We start from the raw sequence: 24,295 nt of genomic DNA, 5'->3' as shown, positions 1-24,295 counted from the left end.
TAAGAGTCAGATCCCTCATTTGTGTAATTTCAGACCTACACTGGAAGTTTGATGTGATAATTAGAGATGACTCCTATGATGTACCTAAAGGACCACCTGGAGTATAGTAGGAACTCAATAATTGATAGCAATCAATAATTATGATAGTAATAGTATAGTGTTACTGCTCTGATGGACAGTGAGAGGAGAGTGGGATAAAGATTCAAAATGATTGCTGTGCCATGTTGAAATGACAGTTAAGTCTGGGATTAGCACATGTGCCATTAATTTATCATTATGATTATGAAGTTTTACCAAGATGCTCTCAGCAGCTCCGCGGTATGAGCAAAGAAGATACCCAGAGTCCTGTGAAGGTAGTGCATTTCAAGGAGAAGAACAAAAGTTGGAGGGAGTAACAGTGCTCGTGTCCACTTTCCTTGTGTGTTTTAATGGGCTAGGCACAGGTATCCAGTCTGCTAGGAAGGGGTGAACCTAGGGAGAGGCTGGGAGAAGAGACTGAGATTTTGGCAATTTGCATCTGCTGAGATAGGAGCAGGTCATGGAGGGTAACAGAGAAGAAAGGCTGAGGGATGGGCAATGCTGGACAGGGAGAAGGCTCATAGGCCTCATCTCCATTCTCCTTATTCATTACCTTCATTTTATATTTCCCAGTGAGAAAAAGTCGGACATTTGGAACACAGAAAGTGGCTGATTTTCACTCTTTGTTTTGCTTTCAAGGTCTGGTCTCTTTATTTACCCTCAGTTTCGGCCACCTTGGGATAACGGCAGCGGCCCCACCCTGTTCCAGAACTTCACAGTTTGGGGAGGTGCAGGTGGTGCCCAGGTAAGCTGTGTTAGTTTTTCATTAAATTGACATTTGTTCTCTAAGGGTAGTTTATTATGTGTCTCTATTTAAAGGGGGATGGTTTGGGAGCCATTGCAATATTATCACAGTATTAAGGAGCAAACAACATCATAGGTGTGTGGGAAATTTGTTGAATGAATAAATTCCTACTCTGAAAGCCAGGGTCAGTTTGGTTCTACTCTGGTGACTTTTCAGCAGCTCTAATGGAAACAACAGAATCATAGAGATTTACAAGCAGGAGGAATCATAGAGGTCATCCATTCCTCACCTCCCATGCCTATTTAGAGATAAGAAATGAAGGCTCAGAAACTAAAGGGATTTGCCAAGTCACATAGTTAGTTAATAGCACAGCCTGGTGCAGAATCCAGACACCAAATGCTGGGCATTTGATACCTTAATATCCTGAATAATGCATGCTTCAATCCTAAGAAAATAATGATGTTCCTCATTGAAACACAAAAATTCCAGCTCAAGATGCCATTCTTATCTTTATCAATGAGCCACATTTTCTTCAAAAAGGAAAAAGTTCACGTTCAATCATTCACTTTTCATTAACATAGTGATTTCTTGTGAGGAAGCTTTGGGTGCTCACGGTTAACAGCAACATACAAAGTTATCCAGGGTCACTCTTTGGTGCTACACAGAGAAAATTACACACACTTGGTCCCTGCCACTTAGCAATCTGGAGCCTAAGATACGTAGATGAAGAAATATGTTTACAGGGCATTCAGGAAGTAGAATAAAAACACATAGTTAAGTTACATTAAGAATGTTAGACATTTATTTCACATATCTAACAAGAGGAAGACGATTGTGGATGGGAAAAGCCCAAAAGTATATAATTAGGAACAGGAAGAATCCCAATTTTATTTAGTGTTTTGTTCTTACTTAACTTTATAAAGTACTTTGTTGCCCATAAACATTATGAATAAAGGAGTGACAAATCCAGCAGAAACATTGGTTGAGTCCTGTCTTAAGCAGAGAAGCAATTCATGCCTTACAGAGACTTAACACTGTTTTCATGCTCTTGAATAGCCTTTTTCTAAAGGAAATAACCTAATAATATGGACATATTAAAAGATGATCGTGAGTCAGCTTTCTCAAGTTCTGCAGTCAGAAGTGCTAAACCCATGAAAGAAAACACAGATCCTTAAAGATGAAACTCTTGTATACTCAAATTTAATTAACAAAAAGTTCGAATAATGAGAATGCTTTTGGAATTTTGCTTTGATGAAAAGAGTAAAGGAAAGTAATTAACATAATAACAGGGAATTTAAAAAGTAACTCCCTCCAAAACAATCCTGAAAAAAAAATAAGAAAGACTTATACTTCCTTATTTTAAAAATTACTACAAGGCAATAGTAATCAAGACAGTGTGGTATGGGCACAAGGATAAAAATATAGATCAATGGGATAGAATTGAGAGTCCAGAAATAAACCCACACAACTGATTTTTCACAGGGATGCCAAAACCATTCAGTGGGGGAAGTATTAGCCTCCTGAACATATGGTGCTGGAACAATTGGATAGCCACATTCAAAAGAATGAAGTTGGATCCCTACCTCACACTGCTTATAAAAATTGACTCAATAATGGATCAAAAACCTAAACATTAGGGAAAAAAAACCCTATAAAACTCTTAGAAGAAAACAAAAGGGTAAATCTTCATGACTTTGGATTTAGGTAAAGATTGTTAGGTATGACACCAAAAGTATAAGCAACAGAAGAAAAATGGATAGATTAGACTTTGTCAAAATTGAAAATTTCAATGTTTCAAAGATCCTCATCAGGAAAGTAAAAATACAACCTATCCAATGGGACATAATATTTGCAAATGGTATGTCTGATAAGGGAATTGTATCTAGAATATAGGAGAACTCTTAGAACTCAACAATAAAAAGACAACGCAATTTAAAAAGCAAGACAAATATCTGAATAGACGCTTTTCCAAAGAAGATACACAAATGGTGACAAGCATGTAAAAAGATGTTCAACATAATTAGCTATTAGAGAAATACAAATCAAAAACACAGAGAGCTACCACTTCACACCCACTAGGTTGGCTAGAATCAAAATGAAAACAAGTGTTGATGAAGATGTAGAGAAATTAAAACCCTCACACACTGTTGATGAGAACTTAAAATGGTCTAGGTCCTTCAGAGAACAGTCTGGCAGTTCCTCATATGGTTACACACAAAGATACATGTGATCTATCAACTCTACTCCTGGGTATATACCCGAGAGAAATAAAACAGATTCACAGGGAAGCTTATACTCAAATGTCTATAGCAGTGTTATTCATAACAGCCAAAAGATAGGAACAACCCGGATAGTCACCATTGGATAAGTGGATAAATATAGTGTGGTAAATCAAAACAAAGGACTATTATTTAGCCATAAAAGGAAATGAAGTCCACTACATTCTACACCATGAATGAACCCTGGAAATATTATGTTCAGTGAAAGGAGCCAAGTCCTATCCTTGTGATCTTGGGCAAATCCCATGATTTTTCTTATTTCATTTGTAAAATGGAAAGACAAGTTATAACTTACCCGAAAGGATAAGTTTGTTTCAAGAGTTAATTACATGCTGCATGCAAAGTGTCCGGAAGAGTGCCTGGATGTTTGTGGAGTATGTAGTGAAAGATCAATGTCGACAATAATGTCTCTGGAAATTTTAACCTTGAGAAATGCCTTCTGTATCCATCAAAAATGCGTTGTGTTTAAATTTCATAAACTTTCATTATTAGATATGTCTGGCTTTATTCTAGTCATTAGGCACAAGCATCGTGTTTATAGATACTTGACCAGAAGAATCCACTGGGTAAAATTGTGTCTAAATATAAATTTATATTTATTTGATGATATTGATAGCTTGGTAGCTAACATTTTGGGATATTTTTTCATTTAATCATCTTAATAAACTTGAGGGAGCTTCATCATTATTACACTATTTTTTGAAGGAAAGGAAACCTTCTGGATAAGGGTTAAAATACTTGATAAAGTCATACAGATCAGAATTGCTGGATTCCAACTCAGGTATCTGGCCCTTGTGTGTGCATGGTAATAAGAGTTGAGAAGAACACCCTCTCCTCACCATGTTTCCTAGACGCAAAGAGATTCTGTTAAAAAAGGGAGAGTGAGAGATGAGAACACATTATGAAAGTATTCACACCACAAATAGGTGATTTTTGCTGTTATATCTTGGTTTTCTTTTAAAATCACCAGGTTTTCTAGATAATGCTGGGTGTTCATTGTTTTAAAATATGAGTGTATTTGCCAGAATTTGGGCTGATGCCTGTAATTAGGTTACAACTGTTGTTAACAGTTCAGATCATAACCTTTTTTGTTTAAATAAACCTTCGTGTCTTCAAAGATCTATCATTTCATAAAAGCTGTTGGTGCATACGTAATGGGATATGCCTACTGTTCAATTCTTGAAAGTTCAAACACAAAGACTGATTGATGGGTAGAAGCATGATACTATGATAAATCAATGCTACCAAAAATCAATCTATCGATCAATCAGTCAAGGCTACCTAAGCCTTAATTAATAGGAAACATCTACTTGAAGATACGATTGTGAATATGACCCTATTTAATAAATAAAGGAATGACTGTGTTAGGTTAATTGCTAGTCCAGACCTCCATCCTGATGTTGATTGAACTGAAGTCTAGGAAAAGAAATGTCTTGCCTAAGATCATGTAGTTATTTCCTATCAGTGCTAGCTCAAAACCAAGAGCTCTGTCCCCCAAACTAGAGGGACTCATTCAACTCTAGCAAACTAATTTTGCTAATACTCAATCCCTGTTTGGGCCCATTAAGCCACGTTGTCATGAATATAGATGTACATAACATATTTTGTGTCTATAGTCATGCTGAATTACTTATTTCATATTTGCAATTTTCTGATAATATTAGTTAAGGTATACCCTACTGAGGAAAAGATTCAGTACTAGAGTTCCTGGATGCTTTGTTTTTCTCCATTAATTTTGTGTGATTTGACAACTGCAAGCTTATTTAAGATATGTGAAGAATTTACACTGACATTTTTAATGTAACAGTTATTATGAGGAGAAATGAAAAGTACAGGGGGATGTTACCAAAGGGGAATAGTTAGCACTGACCTCACGGCAACTTTGGGATGTCTGTATGGATATTGGTGGACAAAAGCTGCTTAAACATGGGATAGCATGCTTATTTATACTTAATCAATAATTAAAGAAGGTATAGGAAGTCTGCAAGAAAAATCAAGCCTCAGACCTTTGCCGTAACATATGCTGTTGTTTTATAGATTTTTAGAAGTAGCAATCTTCACCTGAAAAACTTCCAAGTTTATTCATGCAGAGATTTTGGAATTGACATCTTAGAAAGTGATGCAAATACTTCAATTACTGATAGCTTATTACTTGGCCATTTTGCCCACAAGGTAAGTGCCTTAGTGTAGTTGTTTTAGGCTGTCCATCAAAACAGAATCATATGTGCTAGGTTCCCTGGTGATCCAGGATATGTAATTTTAATAGCATTCTTCAGTGAATCTTGTGTTTAGTTGGTCAAATTTGGAAGAGTTTTTTTTTTTTTTTTTTGTAACCATGGTGAAGTTCATGATAAAATTCAAATATACACAAGGTTTCAATGTTATGGGTCCATATAAATCCTAAAAGTCATGAGTAGCTTGAAGAATTCTTACTTGGTTGCTATTTAGTATTATTTTCATACCAATTCAATAACAAACTAAATAATTTTGGGTTAGTTTACTCTAACCTCACAAGGATTATGGAATAGCATAACTCCACATTTTCTCTTTGTATTATGGTTTGCCAAGTTTTGACATCAACATTTTATGGGGTCCTTATTCTATTTAGAGTGCCTCCCCAAAGGAGGTAACATAAATTTACATTATATAGTATATTAGGGCTTTTTAGATGATTCCCTAGTATTTGCCCAAGTGTGGGTTTCTACATGATAAATACAGACTATAGATGACTTCTCTACCACTGTGTGGCCTGGGTAGCAAAATGTAGATGACTTCTTTGCCACTGTGTGGCCTGGGTAGCAGAATGTAGATGAGGAAAAAAAAATTTCTCAGGTGTGGAACTAGAACTACTGGCTTCCCTTAAGAGCAGTCCATGACCGCCATTGGTCTTAGTAGGCTTCAGACCTATAATGGGTCCCCCAGGTTCTTGTTCTTGAAGGAGTTACATGTATATTCATATCACATTGTCATAACAGAGATGGCAGAGACCTATAGTACTTCTGAAAACCAAGGAAGGAGTTTTCTCTTTAGTCTGTTCCTCAGTGTTTTGACTAGTTAAAATTTAAATAATCATTGCCCTTTGTACTTCCCTTGGAGGTTGTTTTTACAGGTATAAATATAAATATTAAGATTAAAAAATAATTTTCATACTAAGCTTCATTTTTCTATGTTTAATTCTCAAACTTAGTTAAGTCTTTTTTGAACCATTCTTTTCAGGAGGGAAATACCTGCCGGTTTTTCCTTTTCTCTAAAAGGATTACCACCTTGAGAGATGAATCTTTTCTTAGAAATTCTTGCAGAATTTTCAAGAAAGAATGGAACCCAGATTTTAGATTCTTTGATACTGGTAGATCAAAAGCCCTTAAATTCTTCAGGAATAACCTTAGAGAAGATGTCAAAAACAAAATGTCCATCAAGCTGAGTCACTAACTGTCCTGGTAAATTAACGTCACAACATCTTAATGGATACTAAATAGACATTATAATGTCTATTTAGAGAGTGACACAAATTAAAATATAAATTATGAAAAAAGGGTGCTTGTCATGAGATAATAAAACATACCCCGTGGGTTATGATTCATCACAAATGCAATGCAGCCAAATGAGGATCTCTCAGTCTCTTAAGAAAGTATAGGACGAAAGTCCTTGAATAGATGATTTTAAGTGGTTTGTTCTAGGAGAGATCTAGATCCTGGTTAAGCATTCAGATCATAAAACCATGGAACTTAAGAGCTAACTATTAGCTGAGAGTTGATCTAGTTAGAACTCCTGAATTTACAGGTAAAGTGATGGAAGATTTAGGAAGTCAAATGATAGCCCAAGATCTGTGCCTAGTGTTGTGGAGCTAGGACCACCAGCACACCCTCTCACTCCTGGCCGAGCACTCTTCCAATTGCACATGGAAAGCAGCTTTGGCAATGAGCATTGCCTACTCCAGTATTTTCTAAAGTGTTTGTCATGGAAGGCTAGTCCCAAGAGAGGGTCTGAGAAAAGCAAGATTCTTAGGTTAATTACATTTAGGATATACTGTTGACAATACCTCCATTCCCTGACATTCACATGGCATATTCATACTTTAAAGGCTCCGTGAAGTTCTACTGTTAAAAACAAAAAAGAAAAACATCTATGAATCTTTATTTAATGCAAGATTGCTCAGATTTATTTGGGAACCACTCTATTGCCATGTGAAACTATGTTAGTTGTTTAAAAAAAAAAAAAAAAAGAAAAAAGGATGCCTGGCCTTCTGTGGTTGTAGAACTCTGATTTTAGCTTCTCTCTTTCATGCCTGCCATTCCTTTAGGAATTAAGATTTTCAGAAAATGTGGCCTATCCATTCTCCAACCTTCCACCTGCACGTAATTGGTAGCGCACAATTACCAGTGAGTCCTATCCTAAAACAAACACTAGTTTCCAGGAGAACTTTTTATTAAAAGGATTTTTTCTCCTTTAAGACTATTTATGTATATGCTGGTACCCTCACACTCAACATTACTTTATATTGAGGGAGGATGGCTTTAAGACACAAGAGAAAGAGATGCCTTCTCCTATCACTGTGTACCCTTGTCTGGCTATTTTGTTTATGCCTGTTGTCCTAACATCCTATTTCATTAGCACCTCTTTTCATTCTCAAAAATGTCCTGATTTGGATGCAAATTATGGTCACCCTACTTTGAGAAGTCTCTGTGAGATGGTTGCCTTCTCATTGTTATTGAAATTAATTTGAACAGATGACAATACTTTACCATATATCTTATTCAGACAGATGCTGATGGATGGCTTCATTCTTCCTACTATTTCTTGGGGGGTAGGGAGTTTAGCTCCGGTTTTCACTTGTGGATTTCCCTTCCTTAATTTAGACCTTTCATCCTTTTGTTTCTCTAAATTCTGTTGTAGGGCCCTTTCTCTTCTCAATGTACTTGCTCTCCCTGGGTGAAATCTCATTTTCTCTAGTGGCTTCAATTACCATCCCCATGCTGATGTCTCCCATACATTTGCATTTATTTCTACCGTCTTACTTTGTGCTCCCAGTTGGCAACCAGTTTTCTTTTCTCTCTTTCTTTTCTCTCTTTTCTTTCTCTTTCTTTCTCTCTTCCTTCCTTTCTTTCTTTTTTTCTTTTCTACTCTTCAAACTTGCTTTGTCTTGCATTGAAGAGTATCTTTTATATTTACTTATTTGAAAGTTACTCATTTTCTTATGATTATTTTAGTTATTGGACTTAAAATTTTCAAGATTCCCTCTCGTCTTAATGAGGTCTAAGTTACAACAGCAGTGTTGAACTTGACCTGAGCAGTGAATGCAAGGACCTTAAACTCCTTTAACTTCTTTCTTCCTTCCCATCTTGTATGTTACTTTTCTCTTGTATCTGTTCCACTTCTTAAAATAAATGTTTCATGGAAGTATAACATTTATAGAGAAAAGTGCCCCAATCACAAGCGAAGAGCTCAATAGATTTTTATAAAGTAAAAACCATGACATACCACTCAGATCAAGAAATAGAACATTACCTGTTCCTTTGAAATCCCTTCATGCCTCCTCCCACCCAACCCCTCTTCTAGCCCCCCAGCCAAAGGAGAAGCCATTCCTCAGACTTCTATAGACCTAGATTAATTTGAATTCTGTTTTCAGTCTTTATATAAATGAAATTACAGAGTAGTAATTCTTTTGTGCCTGGCTTCTTTGGCACAACATTATGTCTGTAAGATTCATGTATGTTTTTATATTTTTTATATGTTGAAATAATTTGTTTTCCCAATCACTATGTAGTATTTCACTTCTTGACTATACCACAGTTTTTTTTTTTTTTTAAAGATTTTATTTATTTGAGAGAGAAAGACAGAGAAAGAGATAGCGAGAGAGAGCATAAGCAGGGAGGAGAGGGAGAAACAGGCTCCGCCCTGAGCAGGGAGCCCGATGCGGAACTCGATCCCAGGACCCTGAGATCATGACCTGAGCTGAAGGCAGATGCTTAACCAACTGAGCCACCCAGGCATCCCAATATACCACAGTTTTTTAAAGGCATGTTGGTATTGATGGACATTTGATTGTTTTTAGTTTTGGGCTACTGCCAGTAATGATATCATGAACACTCTTTTATATGTCTCTTGGTGTTCATATGCATGTACTTCTGTTGAATTTATGCCAAATTATAAAATTGCTGGCTCAGAGGATATCCTTTCAGCTTTAGTGAATAATGCCAGACAACAATTCCAAGTGTTTACACTTGCACCAGCAGTTTTGGAGAAGGGTTTCATAACTGTACCCTGAAATTTCTCTTGACCAACATCCTAGAGTTTTCCTGCATGTTGTCCTAGTATTGGGGCTCTTGTTCCTGATTCCCACATTTTCCTCCTTTCTGATTAATTCCTCATTTTATTGGAATATAGCCTATAGTAATCTTCTTAACCAAGTAGGGGTCTACGGAAGGTAAATATTTTGAGCTACCAGTGGAGACCCCCTTATTAATAGGTTGTCAGTTATGGAATAGCAGGTTGGAGTTCATTTTGCCTTGACAATTTGTTTTTGTTGTTGTTGTCGTTGTTGTTGTTTTTTAAAGATTTTACTTATTTATTTGATAGAGACAGAGAGAGCAGGGGGAGTGGCAGGCAGAGGGGAGGGGAGAACCAGGCTCCCCACTGAGAGGAGAACCCTAAGTGGGCCTCCATCCCAGGACCTTGGGTTCATGACCTGAGGTAAAGGGAAAAGCTTAACTGACTGAACCATCCAGGCGCCCCACCCCCAACCCCTTGTATTGACAGTTTGAAGGCAACACTCCATTGTCTTCTAGCTTCGAGCAGTGAAGTTGAATATTTTAAGATACTCTGATTCTAGGTCTGTTATTTAACTTTTAGGTTTTTCTTCTTTGGAAGTTTTCAGAATCCTGTCCCTAGTATTTTACAGTTTCAGAATGATGTCCCTCATGTAGCTTTTTGCTCTAATGACTGTGTCAGGCACTGGATGGGACTTGGCAGTTTAGAAAACCTATCTTTCCCTTCTGGGATGTTTTCTTCAGTCATTTCTTTGATAATTCTCTCCTTATATTCCTTCCTTCTTTCCTTCCTTCCTTCCTTCCTTCTGTATTATTATTTTGAGATTGAGCCTCCTTGATTTCTTTTCTGCTTTTCTTAATATTCTCTCTGGTTTGTCACCTGTCTTTTTACTCTATTTTCAGGGGTAGTTCCTCAATTTTTTCTTATTGAATTGATTATCTCTGTTCTCTCATTTTTGTTCTTTTTTCTTTTACTGAAAAATCTCTTTGGGGGCTTCTTGATTCATGGATATAATATATTTACTTCCCTGAAGTTTTTAATGTTGGTGTTTTAAGTGTTCTTCTGATTTCTATACTGGCTTTGTCTCCAGTGGTTTGCTTTTCTTCTTTCTTTTCAGCACTGTCTTTCATGGTGGTGGGCCCTGATAAGTTTCTGGTGATTCTCAGGCATATAATTATTTTTTAAGAGTAGGAGAGTAAAAAACTAACAACTTAATTGGATGGAGTTTGTTCAAGAGATTTTGTGGGGAATAGTGGAAGCAGCTTTTGTTTCTTTTTAGATTTTCTAATTTTTATTTTTTATTTTAACATATAGTAAAACTGATTTTTTCTGATGTACTATTCTGTGATTTAAGCATGTGTGTAGATTAGTGTAACCATTAGTGTAGACACCACCACTACCACCATAATGAAGATAAAACAAAACAGTTGTTTTAATCTCAAAAAACTGCCTCAGGCTCTATCTTTGTACCCATGTCCTCCTTTCAAGCCTAGTCCTGCCCTGGGGTATCTCTAATTCATTGTCTGTCACTATAGTTTTCTCTTCTGAATAATCATCTAAATGGGATCAGGTAGCATGCAACTTTTTGAGACTGACTTCTTCTGCTATCAAATGCCTTTGGGATTTACCTAATTTGTTGCAAGAAGCAGGCTTTTATTCCTTATTATTGTTGGGTTGTATTTCATTCTATGGGTGTACCACAGTGTGTTTAGTCCATTCATTTGTTTAAAGACATTTGGGTTGTTTCCAGATTGGGTGATTACAAATGGAACTGTCATAATCATTTGTGTAAGGTTTTTATATGAACATAAATTTTTATTTACCTAGGAGCTGAATTGCTAGGTCGTATGTTAAGAGTTTGTTTAACTTGATAAGAAAGTGCCAACCTATATTCCATAGTGGCTGTGGCCACTATGGAAATTATCAGCACTTGTTATCATCACTAATTTTTTAAATTTAATTTAATTTTTAATCTTTTTTGTTAATTATTTTTTTTAACATATAATGTATTATTTGCCCCAGGGGTACAGGTCTGTGAATTATCAGGCTTATACACTTCATAGAACTCACCATATCACATACCCTCCCTAATGTCCATAACCCAACCACCCTCTCCATACCACCCCTCCACCCAGCAACCCTCAGTTTGTTTTGTGAGATTAAGAGTCTCTTATGGTTTGTCTCCCTCCTGATCCCATCTTGTTTCATTTTTTCCTTCCCTACTCCCCAAACCCCCCACTCTGCTCTCAAATTCCTCATATCAGAGAAAGACAATTATTATCACTATTTTTTGTTTAATCATTCTAATGTGTGTAGTGCATCCTATCATGATCCTTTGTCATTTTTGTGATTTGTAAATATTTCTTCCACTCTGTAGCTTGTCTTACTCTCTTGTTTTTGTTTGTGCATTACAAATTGTATTTCACGTGACCAGTTCTCTTCTTCTTCTTTTTTTCTCTTTCTAAATCACAGGGAAACCTGTGTATGTCAGCTGGGATCAAAACTCCCAAACGATGGGAACTGATAATATCTAACACAACCTTTGTTAATTTTGATCTCACTGACTGCGTGTCCATCATGACCTGTGCGGGCTGTTCCCGAGGACAGGGTAAGTTGTTTGAAGAGGTAAGACAGACACTAAAGAAGGCCAACATTCAAGTAAATGCAATAAATAGCGATAAAACCTTTGTGATTTCTTTCAGTATAAGATTGCATCAGGGGATGCCTGGATGGCTCAGTGGGTTAAGCCTCTGCCTTCGGCTCAGGTCATGGTCTCAGGGTCCTGGGATCGAGCCCCGCATGGGGCTCTTTACTCAGCAGGGATTCTGCTTCCCCCTCTCTCTCTGCCTGCCTCTCTGCCTACTTGTGATCTCTCTCTGTCAAATAAATAAATAAAATCTTTAAAAAAAAAAAAAAAAAGATTGCATCAGTAGAAACTGCTGCTCTGATCTCCTGAAAGAAATCCCAGAGGAGGCCAGGTGCTCACAGTGTGACTCTTGTAGCCACCCCCCCCCCCCATTCTTTCCCTATGATGGCATCTGCCATCCTCCATCTTTACGGTTCCATGTCTCTGTTGGATTCTGAGCTTCATAAAGGCAGGGACTGGGTCTCTCCTGTTCAGAGCTTTATCATTAGTACCCAGCAGCTTGGTGCCTACTGGGCAGTTTATTGATTGAATAAATGGAGTTGGGTGGATAGACACACGGGTATAAACTAACACACATGCAATCTTTCCTCAAAGAGCCAGAATTCAGTACTTTATGTTTTCAACAGCCTAAGGCTTGTTGTAGACACAAAGAGAACCATAGGAATTCTCGTTCACTTGTTAACCACATCTCTGAGGTGGTGAGAAATACCTTGGAGGACTCATGGGCCAAGGTGAAAAGAAGTAGAGAGCAATCTAGTTGATTTGATCATTGTAAACAGCCAAACCAAGTAATTCAAGTAAATATGCTCTTGTGGTTTGAATCACCAATTTAGATAATTGTTTGTTTTTTTAATTAAATGAATAATCAGCAAGTCTCCACTTTACTTTTTTATTTTCTTTTTTCTGTATAGGCAGAGTCAAAGATTGTTTTTATTTGGGTGGCATCTGAGTTTAAGATTATAGAAATAATCATAGGAATAAAAAATGCCTTATGGCATTCCCTTCAAATTACAATCCCTCAGTTCTTTAATAACTTCCCTGTTTCATATCATTCATAAGACGCTGAAGAAAAGCATACTATTCCTCATGACCTCGAATCTCTTCTCACTGGATGATCTGGGCTAAGTTATCTCTTTCATTTGCTTAAAAACGGTCCATTCCTGGTTCTGTCTGAGGAACTGGGGCATACAAAGATGAAAAAACATATCATTCTTCCCTTCCGGGAGCTCTTGATCTAGGCACAAAAATAAATGTTAAGCCAGTCACTATAGTAAATGTGATAAGTACAATTCTAGAGGACTAAACAAGGTCAGTGAAGGCAGCAAGAAAGGGGTCAGGCAAGAGTTTGTAGAGGTGTCCCTTGAGCAGGGCTTCGAAAGACGAATAGAAATTTGCAAAGGGGCATAGGCAGAGGAAAGTTTCTAGGAATTAGGAACAACATACGCAAAAATTGAAATTCCAGTAGGACCAAATGGTAGAGTGGTGCATGGTTGTGGTAGTTGATGAACTACAGAAATTGAAGAGGTGGAATCCTGGAGTCTGGAATGCATGGCTTAATTCACTGCATGGACTCTACTGGGATCTGGAATGAAAACATCAAGGCCACTAATTATTTGTATCTTAGCCTTTTTATTTTCCTCTTGGGTGTATTTTATAATGTACACGACACAGAAATATAGTAGCATATGTACTGAGGTCCTGTGTATACTCAGTTGTTACATTTTAATGATGGGGGTGTGGGAATTAGAAGGCCTGGGCAGCTGGACCAGCAGCAGTATTGATGAATCGCAGGTAGGCAGGGTGAGAGAAAGACTGCAAACAGTGTAGTCCTACCGCGAATGCTTAAAAGGGGTGCTACTATCGCTATTGCCCCACATGGTTGATTGAATGTTGCTTTTGAGGGTGACAGCCAATCATGGTTCCAGACAGTGCCAAATGTCTCCTAGAGGGCAAACCTACTCTGGCTGAGATTCACTGCCCTAGAATAAGGCTGCGTGAAGGCAATGCCAATCCTGCCCTTGTTTCCCTCCATGTCCCTAGCACACAACACAGAGCCCGGCACACAGCAAACACTCTTGATTTTTTTCCCTGAACAAATAACCAAGGGCATCGTAACTGTGTATATAAGCATATAAAGTACTGAAAACAACCCAGTGAATTCAGCTGTCGTTTGTTATAATAGTGTTTTGTGCCATGTGTAACGGTCTTTCTGTTTTCCGATTTATAGGTGGATTTACTGTGAAGACCAACCAGCTGAAATTTATAAATTCTCCAAACTTGGTAGCATTTCCATTTCCTCATGCAGCAATTTTGGAAGACTTGGATGGGTCTCTGTCTGGGAGAAACAGAAGTCATATTCTTGCTTCTGTGGAAACCCTTCCAGCTTCTTGTTTGGTCAATGAAAGCTTCAGTCAGATTGTTCATGGCAGCGTCTGTGGGGAAGATGTTCTCTTTCATCGAATGTCTATTGGTTTGTAAGTTGACTTCACCATACTTTTCAGCTTGCCAATGAGCATGCATATTTTTTGTTCAGGCTATTGGGCTTTATAGAAGGGAAACTTTTTAAGATTTTATTAGAAGTATTTAGTTCCATAAAAATGATATGGGAATACTTTTGACAGCTGTTAAGTCATCAGTTTCATGGTCATTTTAGGCTGATTCAAATGGCAGCTAACTTTCAGCATCAGCGGACAAGATCCCATAGCCCATGACCACTTATTGACATTTTGGGCTAATGGCTGCATCTTGGAAAGACTTGCAACCAATGGAGAATTTGGGAAGTATTTAAATTAGAAGTATTATTAAAAAAACTCCAATAATGTCCATTCTCACTTATATACATGTACTCTTCCCAAGCTCTTTTTAAGTGTTCAATATGCTCTGGGGAAGCAATTGCTGATGCCTTCCTATTACTTGCAAAGTTGCTCCACTCCAGTTCATTTTCCTTGTTAATTTCATGAACTATTGGATCCGTACAATACATTTCCTATTAATACTGGAGCAAGGACTCCTTGGTTATGCTAGTCAAACCACCATTAAGTCAGGAGCTAGGCTGTTTATAATGCATAATAGGATTGCTTCTGCCCTCTTTAATTTCCAGGTAATGATTGCTGAGTGTCTAGGGTTCTATCTTTTACCTATTTCAAAATGCACTGCATATCTTTAGCCACATTTCTTTCCTTCCATTGTTTCAAGTGTCCTAACCGCATGAATAATTAAGTCAAGTGATTCAGCCAGACTATGTTGGCATTTTATTTAACCAGGTAAATGCCATGGTAAGTCAATGGGATCAGGACTATGCGAAGTCTGCATTTTGATTGCATATAGAATCAGTATCCTGACATTCTTTTTTAGAAGCCATAGCAATACACTGTCAGCATTGACTAGTCTGAAAACTTTCCACTTTTGCTTTCTCAACTGTTTCTTCTTCTTTCAGATGTTAAGGGGCCTAATTCTAGGGAGCAAAATAACAATGTGGAGAGAGATTTTCATTTCTAATCATTTCCCACTGTGCGCAGTATCCTTTTTGTTTTCAATATCAGGGATTCATCCTGAATATACTGTTATTTTTGTGATTTTATCAAATATGTTGTTATAGAAGTTAGTGATTTATTTCTTAGATACTTTTTTTTTCAAATGGGGGAAAATTAAAATAGATATGTGTCATTAAAAAGAACATGATATGCTTGTATATTTACTCCTCTGTGTTCTTGATACTCCTTTTTTATGCCCTACTTTGAGAGGCAGGAGACTGTCTCTTAGAGAGTGACTTAGCAGGGGAGTAGGAGGCATAAGCTTCCAGGTATGGAATGAGTAAATCATGGAAATAAAGGTACAGCACAGGGAACATTGTCAGTGGTATTCTGATGGCATTGGATGATGGCAGATGGGAGCTGCACTCATGGTGAAAATAAGGTATAGAGTTGTTAAATCACTATGTTATACATTTGAAACTAATGTAACATTGTGTACCAGCTCTACTTAAATAAAAAGAAATTAAAATTAAAGGTAATTAGCGATGTGGTGGTAAAAGGCTCTGCAGATGTAACCTTGTCTAAGCATCTGTTCTTGGAGAACTTCAGAACTGGATACTTACATGCTTACCTTAGCAGTAGGTCATGATCCCAGCACTCAGAGACTGACAAGGTAAAAATAATGTTAGTCCTTATATAATATTGTGAGGAGATGCAGAGGGGTCCTATTAGGATGAAAGACTTGTCTTGGTTTGGCTGGCATTTTCCTGGGCTTTAAGATAGAAAATCTCATGTCCCAGCCTTGAGGAAACCAGGATGGCTGGCCACCCTACTCCCTACATTTCTATTTTAAAAACTTCAGGTGGACCTACAGGTCTATGGACAAATGCCCAGCTACCCCCAAATAATCCTCAGGAAAGTTGCCGCACACTCCCGATGATAAGTCTCTTGGCCCTAGCATCTTTACCTCTAGGAAAAGATAACGGGTTCCATGATCCCTTGGGCCTTGCTAGTCAGAGTGTATGAGCATTATGGGGGAGCTCCTTAGATGTGGGGCATCTCGGACTCCACCCCAGACTTTCTGAATCAGAATCTCTAGGTGACTGATACTCAAGTTTTAGAAGCACTCCTCTAAGGTCCTTTCAACTTTATTTTTCTATGATTCTATCTCTAGCTCTTTGTGCTCAGTGACTTGATCTCTGTCCCAGAGCATTATAACCTCATTAGGAACATGTCAGAGCTAATGAGCAATTTGAATTCAGCATAGATACAAACTTTGCTGCATTTCATGGAGAAAGGATTAATTTGTTGTGCTATTTGCCCTGGAGCAAGCACCCTAAGAGTTGATTTACAAAGCTCCCACAGTCATGATCTTTTGGGGTTGTGTGTTGATGGAGATCAGATATGGCGCAAGCACCCTGCTGTCTTCACTTTCAGCTCTTACCTCCCTCCCCCAGCATGAGGCCCCCCAAGGGCAGGGTGTGAGGCCTCACAGAGCTGCATAAACAGGCATCCATTTCCCCCCTTTGCTAACAACCAAGTGGCTGGAGTGAGATTTCTTTCTGGGAGAACCCCCGCTATGGTCCAATTTCACTGTGAGTTCTTTGTTTGACACTGGAGACCTTCTGTATCTGTCCCTCAGTACCTTATTTAAGTCTGATGTGTACCCATATTTGTGGCATTGCCTGTTTATAGCTTCCTTCTGATTCCAACTGTAATAGTTGGAGTATTTGAAATTGGGTAATAATATTTAATACTTAGGTGAAGAAAAAATTCCCGCCTTCTACAAGACAGAGTCTGGTTCATGTTTTGTTTTAAAATGGCAATATGCTTGATCCGTATGAGTGCTGTTTATCTTCTCTCTCTCACTCAGCCATGGTAAAACCTTTTTCTTTCTGTAGGAGCCACAGGTATTCCTCATAGCGTTCTTGTCCCAGCTTCTGTTACTACAAGTCTCATTCTCCCAACTCTATCCTTTCCGATAAGACGGGGGTGGTGTTAGCCCTATTGTGTAAGTCAGGATCTCATTTCAGAAAAATATGTCCATAACCACTTTTCTCCAGAGATCCCATAATGACAACATGCCTCACATAATTCATTGATTTACGGATTTCCCCCAAATTTAGATAGATATCTTCTTCTGTATAGGAATAATTACATGGAACAAAGATAACATTTCCAAGAGTTTCTTGTGTCTCCTTCTGTGTCTCCTTTATAGGCTCTTCTCCTTGTCTCTTGAATGCTAATGTTGGGGCACCTGGCTGGCTCAGGTGGTAGAATGTGTGACTCTTGATCTCGGAGTTGTGAGTTCAAGCCTTACATTGGGTGCAGAGATTACCTGAAAAAATAAATTAAATACTAGCGTTCCTTAGGGTTCTGTGAAGCACTTTTCTTTCTTCTCGAGTCATACTCTTCCCAAATGATCAGGGTTATTCCACCACTTTAGTTAACATACAGTGATGCTTCCAGATTTGTTTCTTCTAGTTTATACCATGATCCTAAATTCTAGACCCATTTATCCAATTGCCCTTAGGATCTGCACTGTCCAATATTGTAGCCACTAGCCACATGTAGCTACCAAGCACTTAAAATGTGGCTAGTCCCAGTTGAGATGTGTTGAAGTATCAATTATACTCCATATTTCTCAGATGCGGTAGGAAAAAGAATGAGATATCTCAATAACTCGTTTATTTTGATTATGTTGAAGGAGTAATATTTTGGATATGTTGGGTTAAATATATTACTAAAATTAATTTCACCTCTTTTATTTTACTTTTTTAATGTGGCTACTATAAAATTTAAGCTAACACCTGTCGTTTGTCTTTGTGACTTGCATTATATTTCTATTGAGCAGCAATGTTTTCCGCTAGCATATATACTTGCCACCTCAAACTTGACTTGTCAAATCTGAATTTAAGTTCTTTATCCATAGGCTATTGCTGTCTGGGTGTTGAGAATTCTTGATGTTCAGGCGAATGCTTCAGTTATCAAAACCAGAACTATGGAGTCACCCTTGACTGATCTTTTACCTTTATTTCCCACATATATCACTGACCAAGTCCTGCCTATTTTCTCTCATAAAATTAAAAAACAAAAAAAATCTTTGCATCTTTCTACTTCTCTCCTTCCCATCTTCCCCTCTCTAGTCCTCTCACCTGTGGGACCACAATAGCCTCTTAGCTGGCTGCCTTGCTGTGACTTCATCCTTGAGCTTTGTGAATGCAGATCTTGTCTTGCCATGAACTCCTTCCCTTGCTTGGAACTTTTTAAGAGCTTCCAGTGCCTCCCAAAGAGAGTCCCATATTCTTCATGTCCTGCAGGCCCTCCATGACCTGCTCCCTGTTTATAGTTGCAACCTCATTGCTCAGTGCTCTCCCCTCCCTTCCCTGCATCCCATACCTCAGCCATGTTCAACTTCTCTGTGCCTTTCAGTTCATAAGATTCAGTTTCCATGAGCTCAGCATGAAGATCATTTTCTCGGGTAAGCTTCCCTGAGTTTCCTGCATAGGTTCTGGAAGCTCTGCTGTGTGCCAGCTCTCTACATATTTGCTCTACCCAATACTCAAAGCTCTGGTATAGTTCTATAAATTGTCCATCTCTTATAGGAGGTCAGCAGAGCCAGGATGGGGTATATTCATTTGTTTGTTTGATTCACAGTGCCCAATATCGAACACACAGCAACTCAATAAAATTAGTATTTAATAAATGAATATAATTTAAAAAATTGTGGACTCCCCCAGATTTTTCTCTCATGTTCTTTCTGTTTCTCTGTTAGGACATATTTGTGTGGAGTTCGTGGCACTCCATGTTTGTTTAGAAGACCCAAGATTGAGATAGTATCCTGGCTTTATTTCTAAAATTCCTAGGGACATGTGATACTTAAGAAGGTTCTTTTATAGTGTCCTCTGGGCTTTTGCTTCCTGAGGCTCCCAGTTGACCAGATGATGTATTCCAATAGCTGACTCCTTCACTCCACCCCATCCCACCCCTACTGAATTAGCAGTTTGTCAGCATTCACAGTTGTTTTCTTTCCGTGGTGGTTTCGAATCAGTCAGTTGTGATGGGAGAGAATAAGAACTCAACCCTCACCATTACTGTCTGGGAATTATTATTATTATTGTCATTATTATTAGTAGCAGTAGTAGTTTGGAACACTCTATAGGTATTTCAGTTGTCTTAGACTTATTTAAGTAGCAATAAATCAAACCCTGGTCTCTCTTTAATTGTTGGCTATATTGAGCGTGGGAGAAATGAAAAGTTTATAAGATGTTGTAGGTTGGCCACCCAGTCGCTCCAAGTTTATAGGATGTACATAAAATAGTCAGGACACATGCATATATTTGAAATTATTTTTCAAAGACTAAAGAATAAAGAAATAAGTAAGAATTATTTGTGGGTACCAGTTATAACCCCCTCTTCCTAAGGGGTGTTTTTTTGGACAAGTTGCGTCATCTTATTTATTTATTTATTTTTGCTTCAGTTCTCACATCAATAAAATGGACATAATGGTATTTATCTCACAAGGTCATTGTCTGGCATATAGTGAGTACTTAATAAATGTTGTCTTTAAAAAGTCTATTTTACAGCTGTGATTTATAAAACAACATATGAACATACTACTAATTGAATAGAATACTATAGATTTTATGTTTCTGAGGAACAAATGCCTGGCAAGGGAGTTAAGTAAGCTCAAAAGCTGCTTAATCTAATTCTTGAAAAATAAGGAATACTTCCCCATGGTCACATGACATTATACCAATCCAGCACCCCCCCTGCTCCCCCAAGAAGCTAATCATAGAATATGGAGTCATTCAGGACAGTCTTTGATTCCTTGTGCTCTAATACCTTCTATTTCTTTCTTCCTACTTCTGGAAAAGAAAAGGTTAATGTTCTTGTTGATCACCTTGATTCTTAGATCTTGCTTAATATCCTCTCCTGTAGTGCTTGCGTTCAGTTTTTACCTATGTAACTGCTCTTAATGTGTCAGTGTTCAAAGTATGAGGCACCCCCTGCCTCTGTGAAAGCAAAAGTAAAGAAGAGTTCAAATGGAAATTTTGGCCTAGCTTTTCCTTTAATAATCGCCTAACTCTCTTTCCTAGGGATAAAGGCATAGCATCACTAATGGTATCTTTTCAGTCCTTAAAAAAAAAGTGAGATAGGAAAATTCCAAGAAGCATTATCCATCTTGTCATCACAGGTTACAGAAGGAAAGTAGAAAAAGATCTAAATGGACCCCAGATTGAGGAATATCAACAATGCTACATGGTTATTAAATTTCATGAATAGTAAAGGGCCGCAGTAGTGAGCTGGTACATGTTTAACAACTACCTCTCTAGGATTTGTAGCATTTGCCCAATTCCGTGGTGATGATATTCGTATATGACCTATTCATGGCTCCCATCATGCTGTCACTGAACACATTGGGAAGAGCTAGTGAGTAGGTGTCATTCAGCTCTACCATAGCACCAGGGGTGTGTGTGTGTGTGTGCGCGTGTGTGTGCGTGTGCACGTGTGTGTGTGTGTAGAAGGGAAGATGAGTTTTTTTTTTTTTTTTAAAGATTTTATTTATTTATTTGACAGAGAGAGAGATCACAAGTAGGCAGAGAGGCAGGCAGAGGGGGAGGGGGAAGCAGCTTCCTGCTGAGCAGAGAGCCTGAGAGCCTGATATGGGGCTTGATCTCAGGCCCCTGAGATCATGACCTGAGCTGAAGGCAGAGGCGTAACCCACTGAGCCACCCAGGCACCCCGGAAGATGAGTTTCTTAATCTAACTCCCTGCCTGATGCATAAAATTGTTTTTAAGTATCCCTGAGACGTAGTTGTTTGCCCTCTGAGGGTACAACTCCAATGGTGAAATTCTCATGTTCTGAAGTAGTCATTCAGCTGGATTCAACAGATCAAGAGGAAGAGATACAATCATATATAAAGGATTATCTTAGGTAGGACATTAGACATCGATTGCTTCTCTTCATGGATTCAGATATAATAATCAAGAAGTATTGTCCCAAGTGTACTGCCAAAACTATAGACCCACATCTTTGAGGAGGTGCTAGGTTGACTCTGGCACTTCTGTACAATAAATTATTATTGCTTTACCCAACTCTGAACAAAGATAAACACAGAGAGAGATACCTGCAAAGTCATGGGGGAGTGATGTGTGGGTGTGCCTGTCAGAAACACAAGGATTATTAAATCATATGTCTTCCTCTCTGCTTCTGCTTACCAGTTCTGTTTTGTACGTGAATTTAAGGATTGTTAGAAATTTGGGGGAAAGACTGAGTGTCGTGGCTTTCTTCCTCTTTTTGGGTGTCTTACTCAGAAGGAGAAGTATTTATAAGTGTTCCTTAATCAATAAGGGGACATAAAAATTATTGATACATAGAAAATAGTACCGGCTGGTGGCAGGTCAGAGGTAGGATCATGGTTTTCTAACAAGGACTTGTTATGAGCACATGGTATTTTAAAGGTTGTTCGAGCAAGGCTGTGCCACAAAAAATTGCTGGCTGTGCTCGAAATTCTGATTCTGTCCTCTTTGTGCAGTAAAAGAGGAGAGTGACGGCAGCAAGCACTAATATTCTGGAGATGTAACAGCATTTAAAGCTGGTTATTAGGATGCGTTTGGCTTAGGAGATGTGTAATTATAAAGGGTTTATTTCACAATTGTTCTGAATTGAGAGCATTTAGAGCTCAATGCAATGTTTGTCTTAATACACAGAGATATGGACCCTCAGGAAAAGTAAGCTAATGGTAAACACAAACAAGGGAGTTAATATTTGTTCTCATTGGTATTGTTGATTGCCTAACAAATCCTTTGTGGGCAGTATGCATTCAAAAGTGCCACACAGTATATGGGCACTAAATTACATAACTGTTTATGCAACTGGTATCTTAAATTGATACTTAGGCTAAGAAGTTTTATCAAGTGATAATGTTGTATTTCTGAAGGAAAACCTCCCTTAACTAAAAATAAGCTCAGTTATTAAAAAAAAAAAAAAAAGACACGCCCTTGAACAGGGAAAGAAAAGGAAAGGCTTGTGGTCTTTTTGTCTTTTTGATTATCTACAGAGCTCTTCTTGATGCAGAGGGAAGGGTTAACATTTAAAATGGACTGGTTGCCTCCTGATTTCTTGCACATAAAGCCATGAGAAGTTCAGGGAGAGACTTCTTCCCCTAGTAATGAAGCTCTCTGCTGCTAATGGCCCATGCAGACTCCCTTGGCTCCTCCAAATTAGAAATACTTTTGTGCTCCTTTGCTTCATTAACAGTAAAGAGAGGGAGATTGGTGGCTATTTAGGGCACAGGGAAATTGGTGGCTATTTAGGGCAAGTGAAAATTGTAGTCATTATGGTTGGTAAATTCTCTTCATGGTGTTCTTCGAAACTTGATGTTCTTTTGGTATTTTTCAGAAGAGCCCACCATTGTCACTGCTGGCAGTTGGCCTAGAAGAAGAAAAGTTGATTTGACTTTGGATTTTTGGCCCCCCGGTGATGGTCAGCACAAGGCATCTTGCCTATGGGGACATGGGTCTTTTACATTTTAATTTTCTTTCCAGAATGCACCTTTTCCACTACCAGCTGTAATGAAGGCCTCTTTGATAACCTCCTTCTCTACTGGGATTGAATTACACAAAGCTGGTGCTGCACATGAAGACCTATAAAATTGCATCCCACATAAACCTTAGTTGACATGGGTAGGATGGCTTGATAGGGTCAGGGCAACGCACGCAGAAGGAAGAGGAAAGGATAATTTAGGATCATAATGTGCTATGGTGGGTCTCTGGTTGATTGGAGGTTAACATCAGATTGCTGGATTCTGCTTGGAAGATGAAGGGCTTCAAAAGGAAGATACAGTAGTCTCAGAGTCTAATAGAACTGAAGGAATGTTAGCATTTGGTGGTTTTACAATATATGAAGAGGGGGTCATGTTTATAAGAGCTTTTAGGAACTGAGGCATATGGACTGAAAAACTGGCTCCTTCAATAACTGAAGTCAACAATCCATACAAACTGAACCCAGGAGAATTTGTACCCTAAAAATTGATTTATAAACTGATAGAAATTTGAGAATTAGTGAAGTCTAGTCAAAATGACCTGGAGGATTCTTGGGGCCACACTGATGAAATTAAGGAGCATTTCTGGAACTATCTATCCAGCTGATTGTATTGTGACCTACTGAGGTAATATTTTCATAGTTTTCAAGATGGCATGTATGATATCTTAAAAGAGTGACAAACAGATTGCTAAGGCAACATAAGTGACAAAATATAGGTTGGAGGAACAAAATGTAAATAGACAGATGGATTTGAATACATCTTTTGGTCTATATTTTAAAAAAATGTGAAAGTGGTTTAATTGAGAGCACTTTGTAGGGTTAAAAGAAATAACAGTTCATAAGGAAACCTTAGCATTTTTTTTAATTTTAATTTTTTCCTTAGCATTTTTTAAAACCAGGGCTCATTAGTAGTGTAGATTGCTTATATGTGTCCAGGAGAGGTTTTCTAACCTTTATATATAAATGTTGAAGTCTTCATGACAAATATCCTATTGATAAGGTGGTTGGCTGTATCAGGCTCTGATAACTTATGATCAAATTGGTTGTCTTCTTCAATTGATAAGTTTATAAGAAATCTCCTGACCCTCATGTGGGTTTTCCAGGTAGACTCCCTGTTGGGGAAAAACATCTCCAAGTGTGAGTTTGGAGTGTATTCATCCATTTTGACACTCATTCATTCAACAAATAGTTACAATTACCTGCTATGCAAAAGGCAGCTCTATTTCTTACTGTGAATTTTTAAATGGGAATTTTGAT

The 24,295-nt window shown here is 38.1% G+C and overlaps 1 protein-coding gene across 1 annotated transcript in view; it reads left to right on the top strand.

The window, feature by feature from the left end:
• Nucleotides 1-24,295, top strand: part of PKHD1 (PKHD1 ciliary IPT domain containing fibrocystin/polyductin) — a 442,956-nt gene that overhangs the window by 192,425 nt on the left and 226,236 nt on the right. The window contains exons 43-46 of the mRNA XM_080805609.1: nt 718-823; nt 5,140-5,274; nt 11,842-11,977; nt 14,244-14,490. Coding sequence (XP_080661735.1) covers nt 718-823; nt 5,140-5,274; nt 11,842-11,977; nt 14,244-14,490 — 624 coding nt within the window. The remainder of the gene's footprint in view (nt 1-717; nt 824-5,139; nt 5,275-11,841; nt 11,978-14,243; nt 14,491-24,295) is intronic.

Source organism: Martes martes, assembly GCF_963455335.1.
Source record: "Martes martes genome assembly, chromosome: 6".
Classification (NCBI taxonomy): domain Eukaryota; kingdom Metazoa; phylum Chordata; class Mammalia; order Carnivora; family Mustelidae; genus Martes; species Martes martes.
The sequence above is the reverse complement of the archived record's forward strand: the minus strand, read 5'-3'. Positions and strand labels throughout refer to the sequence as shown.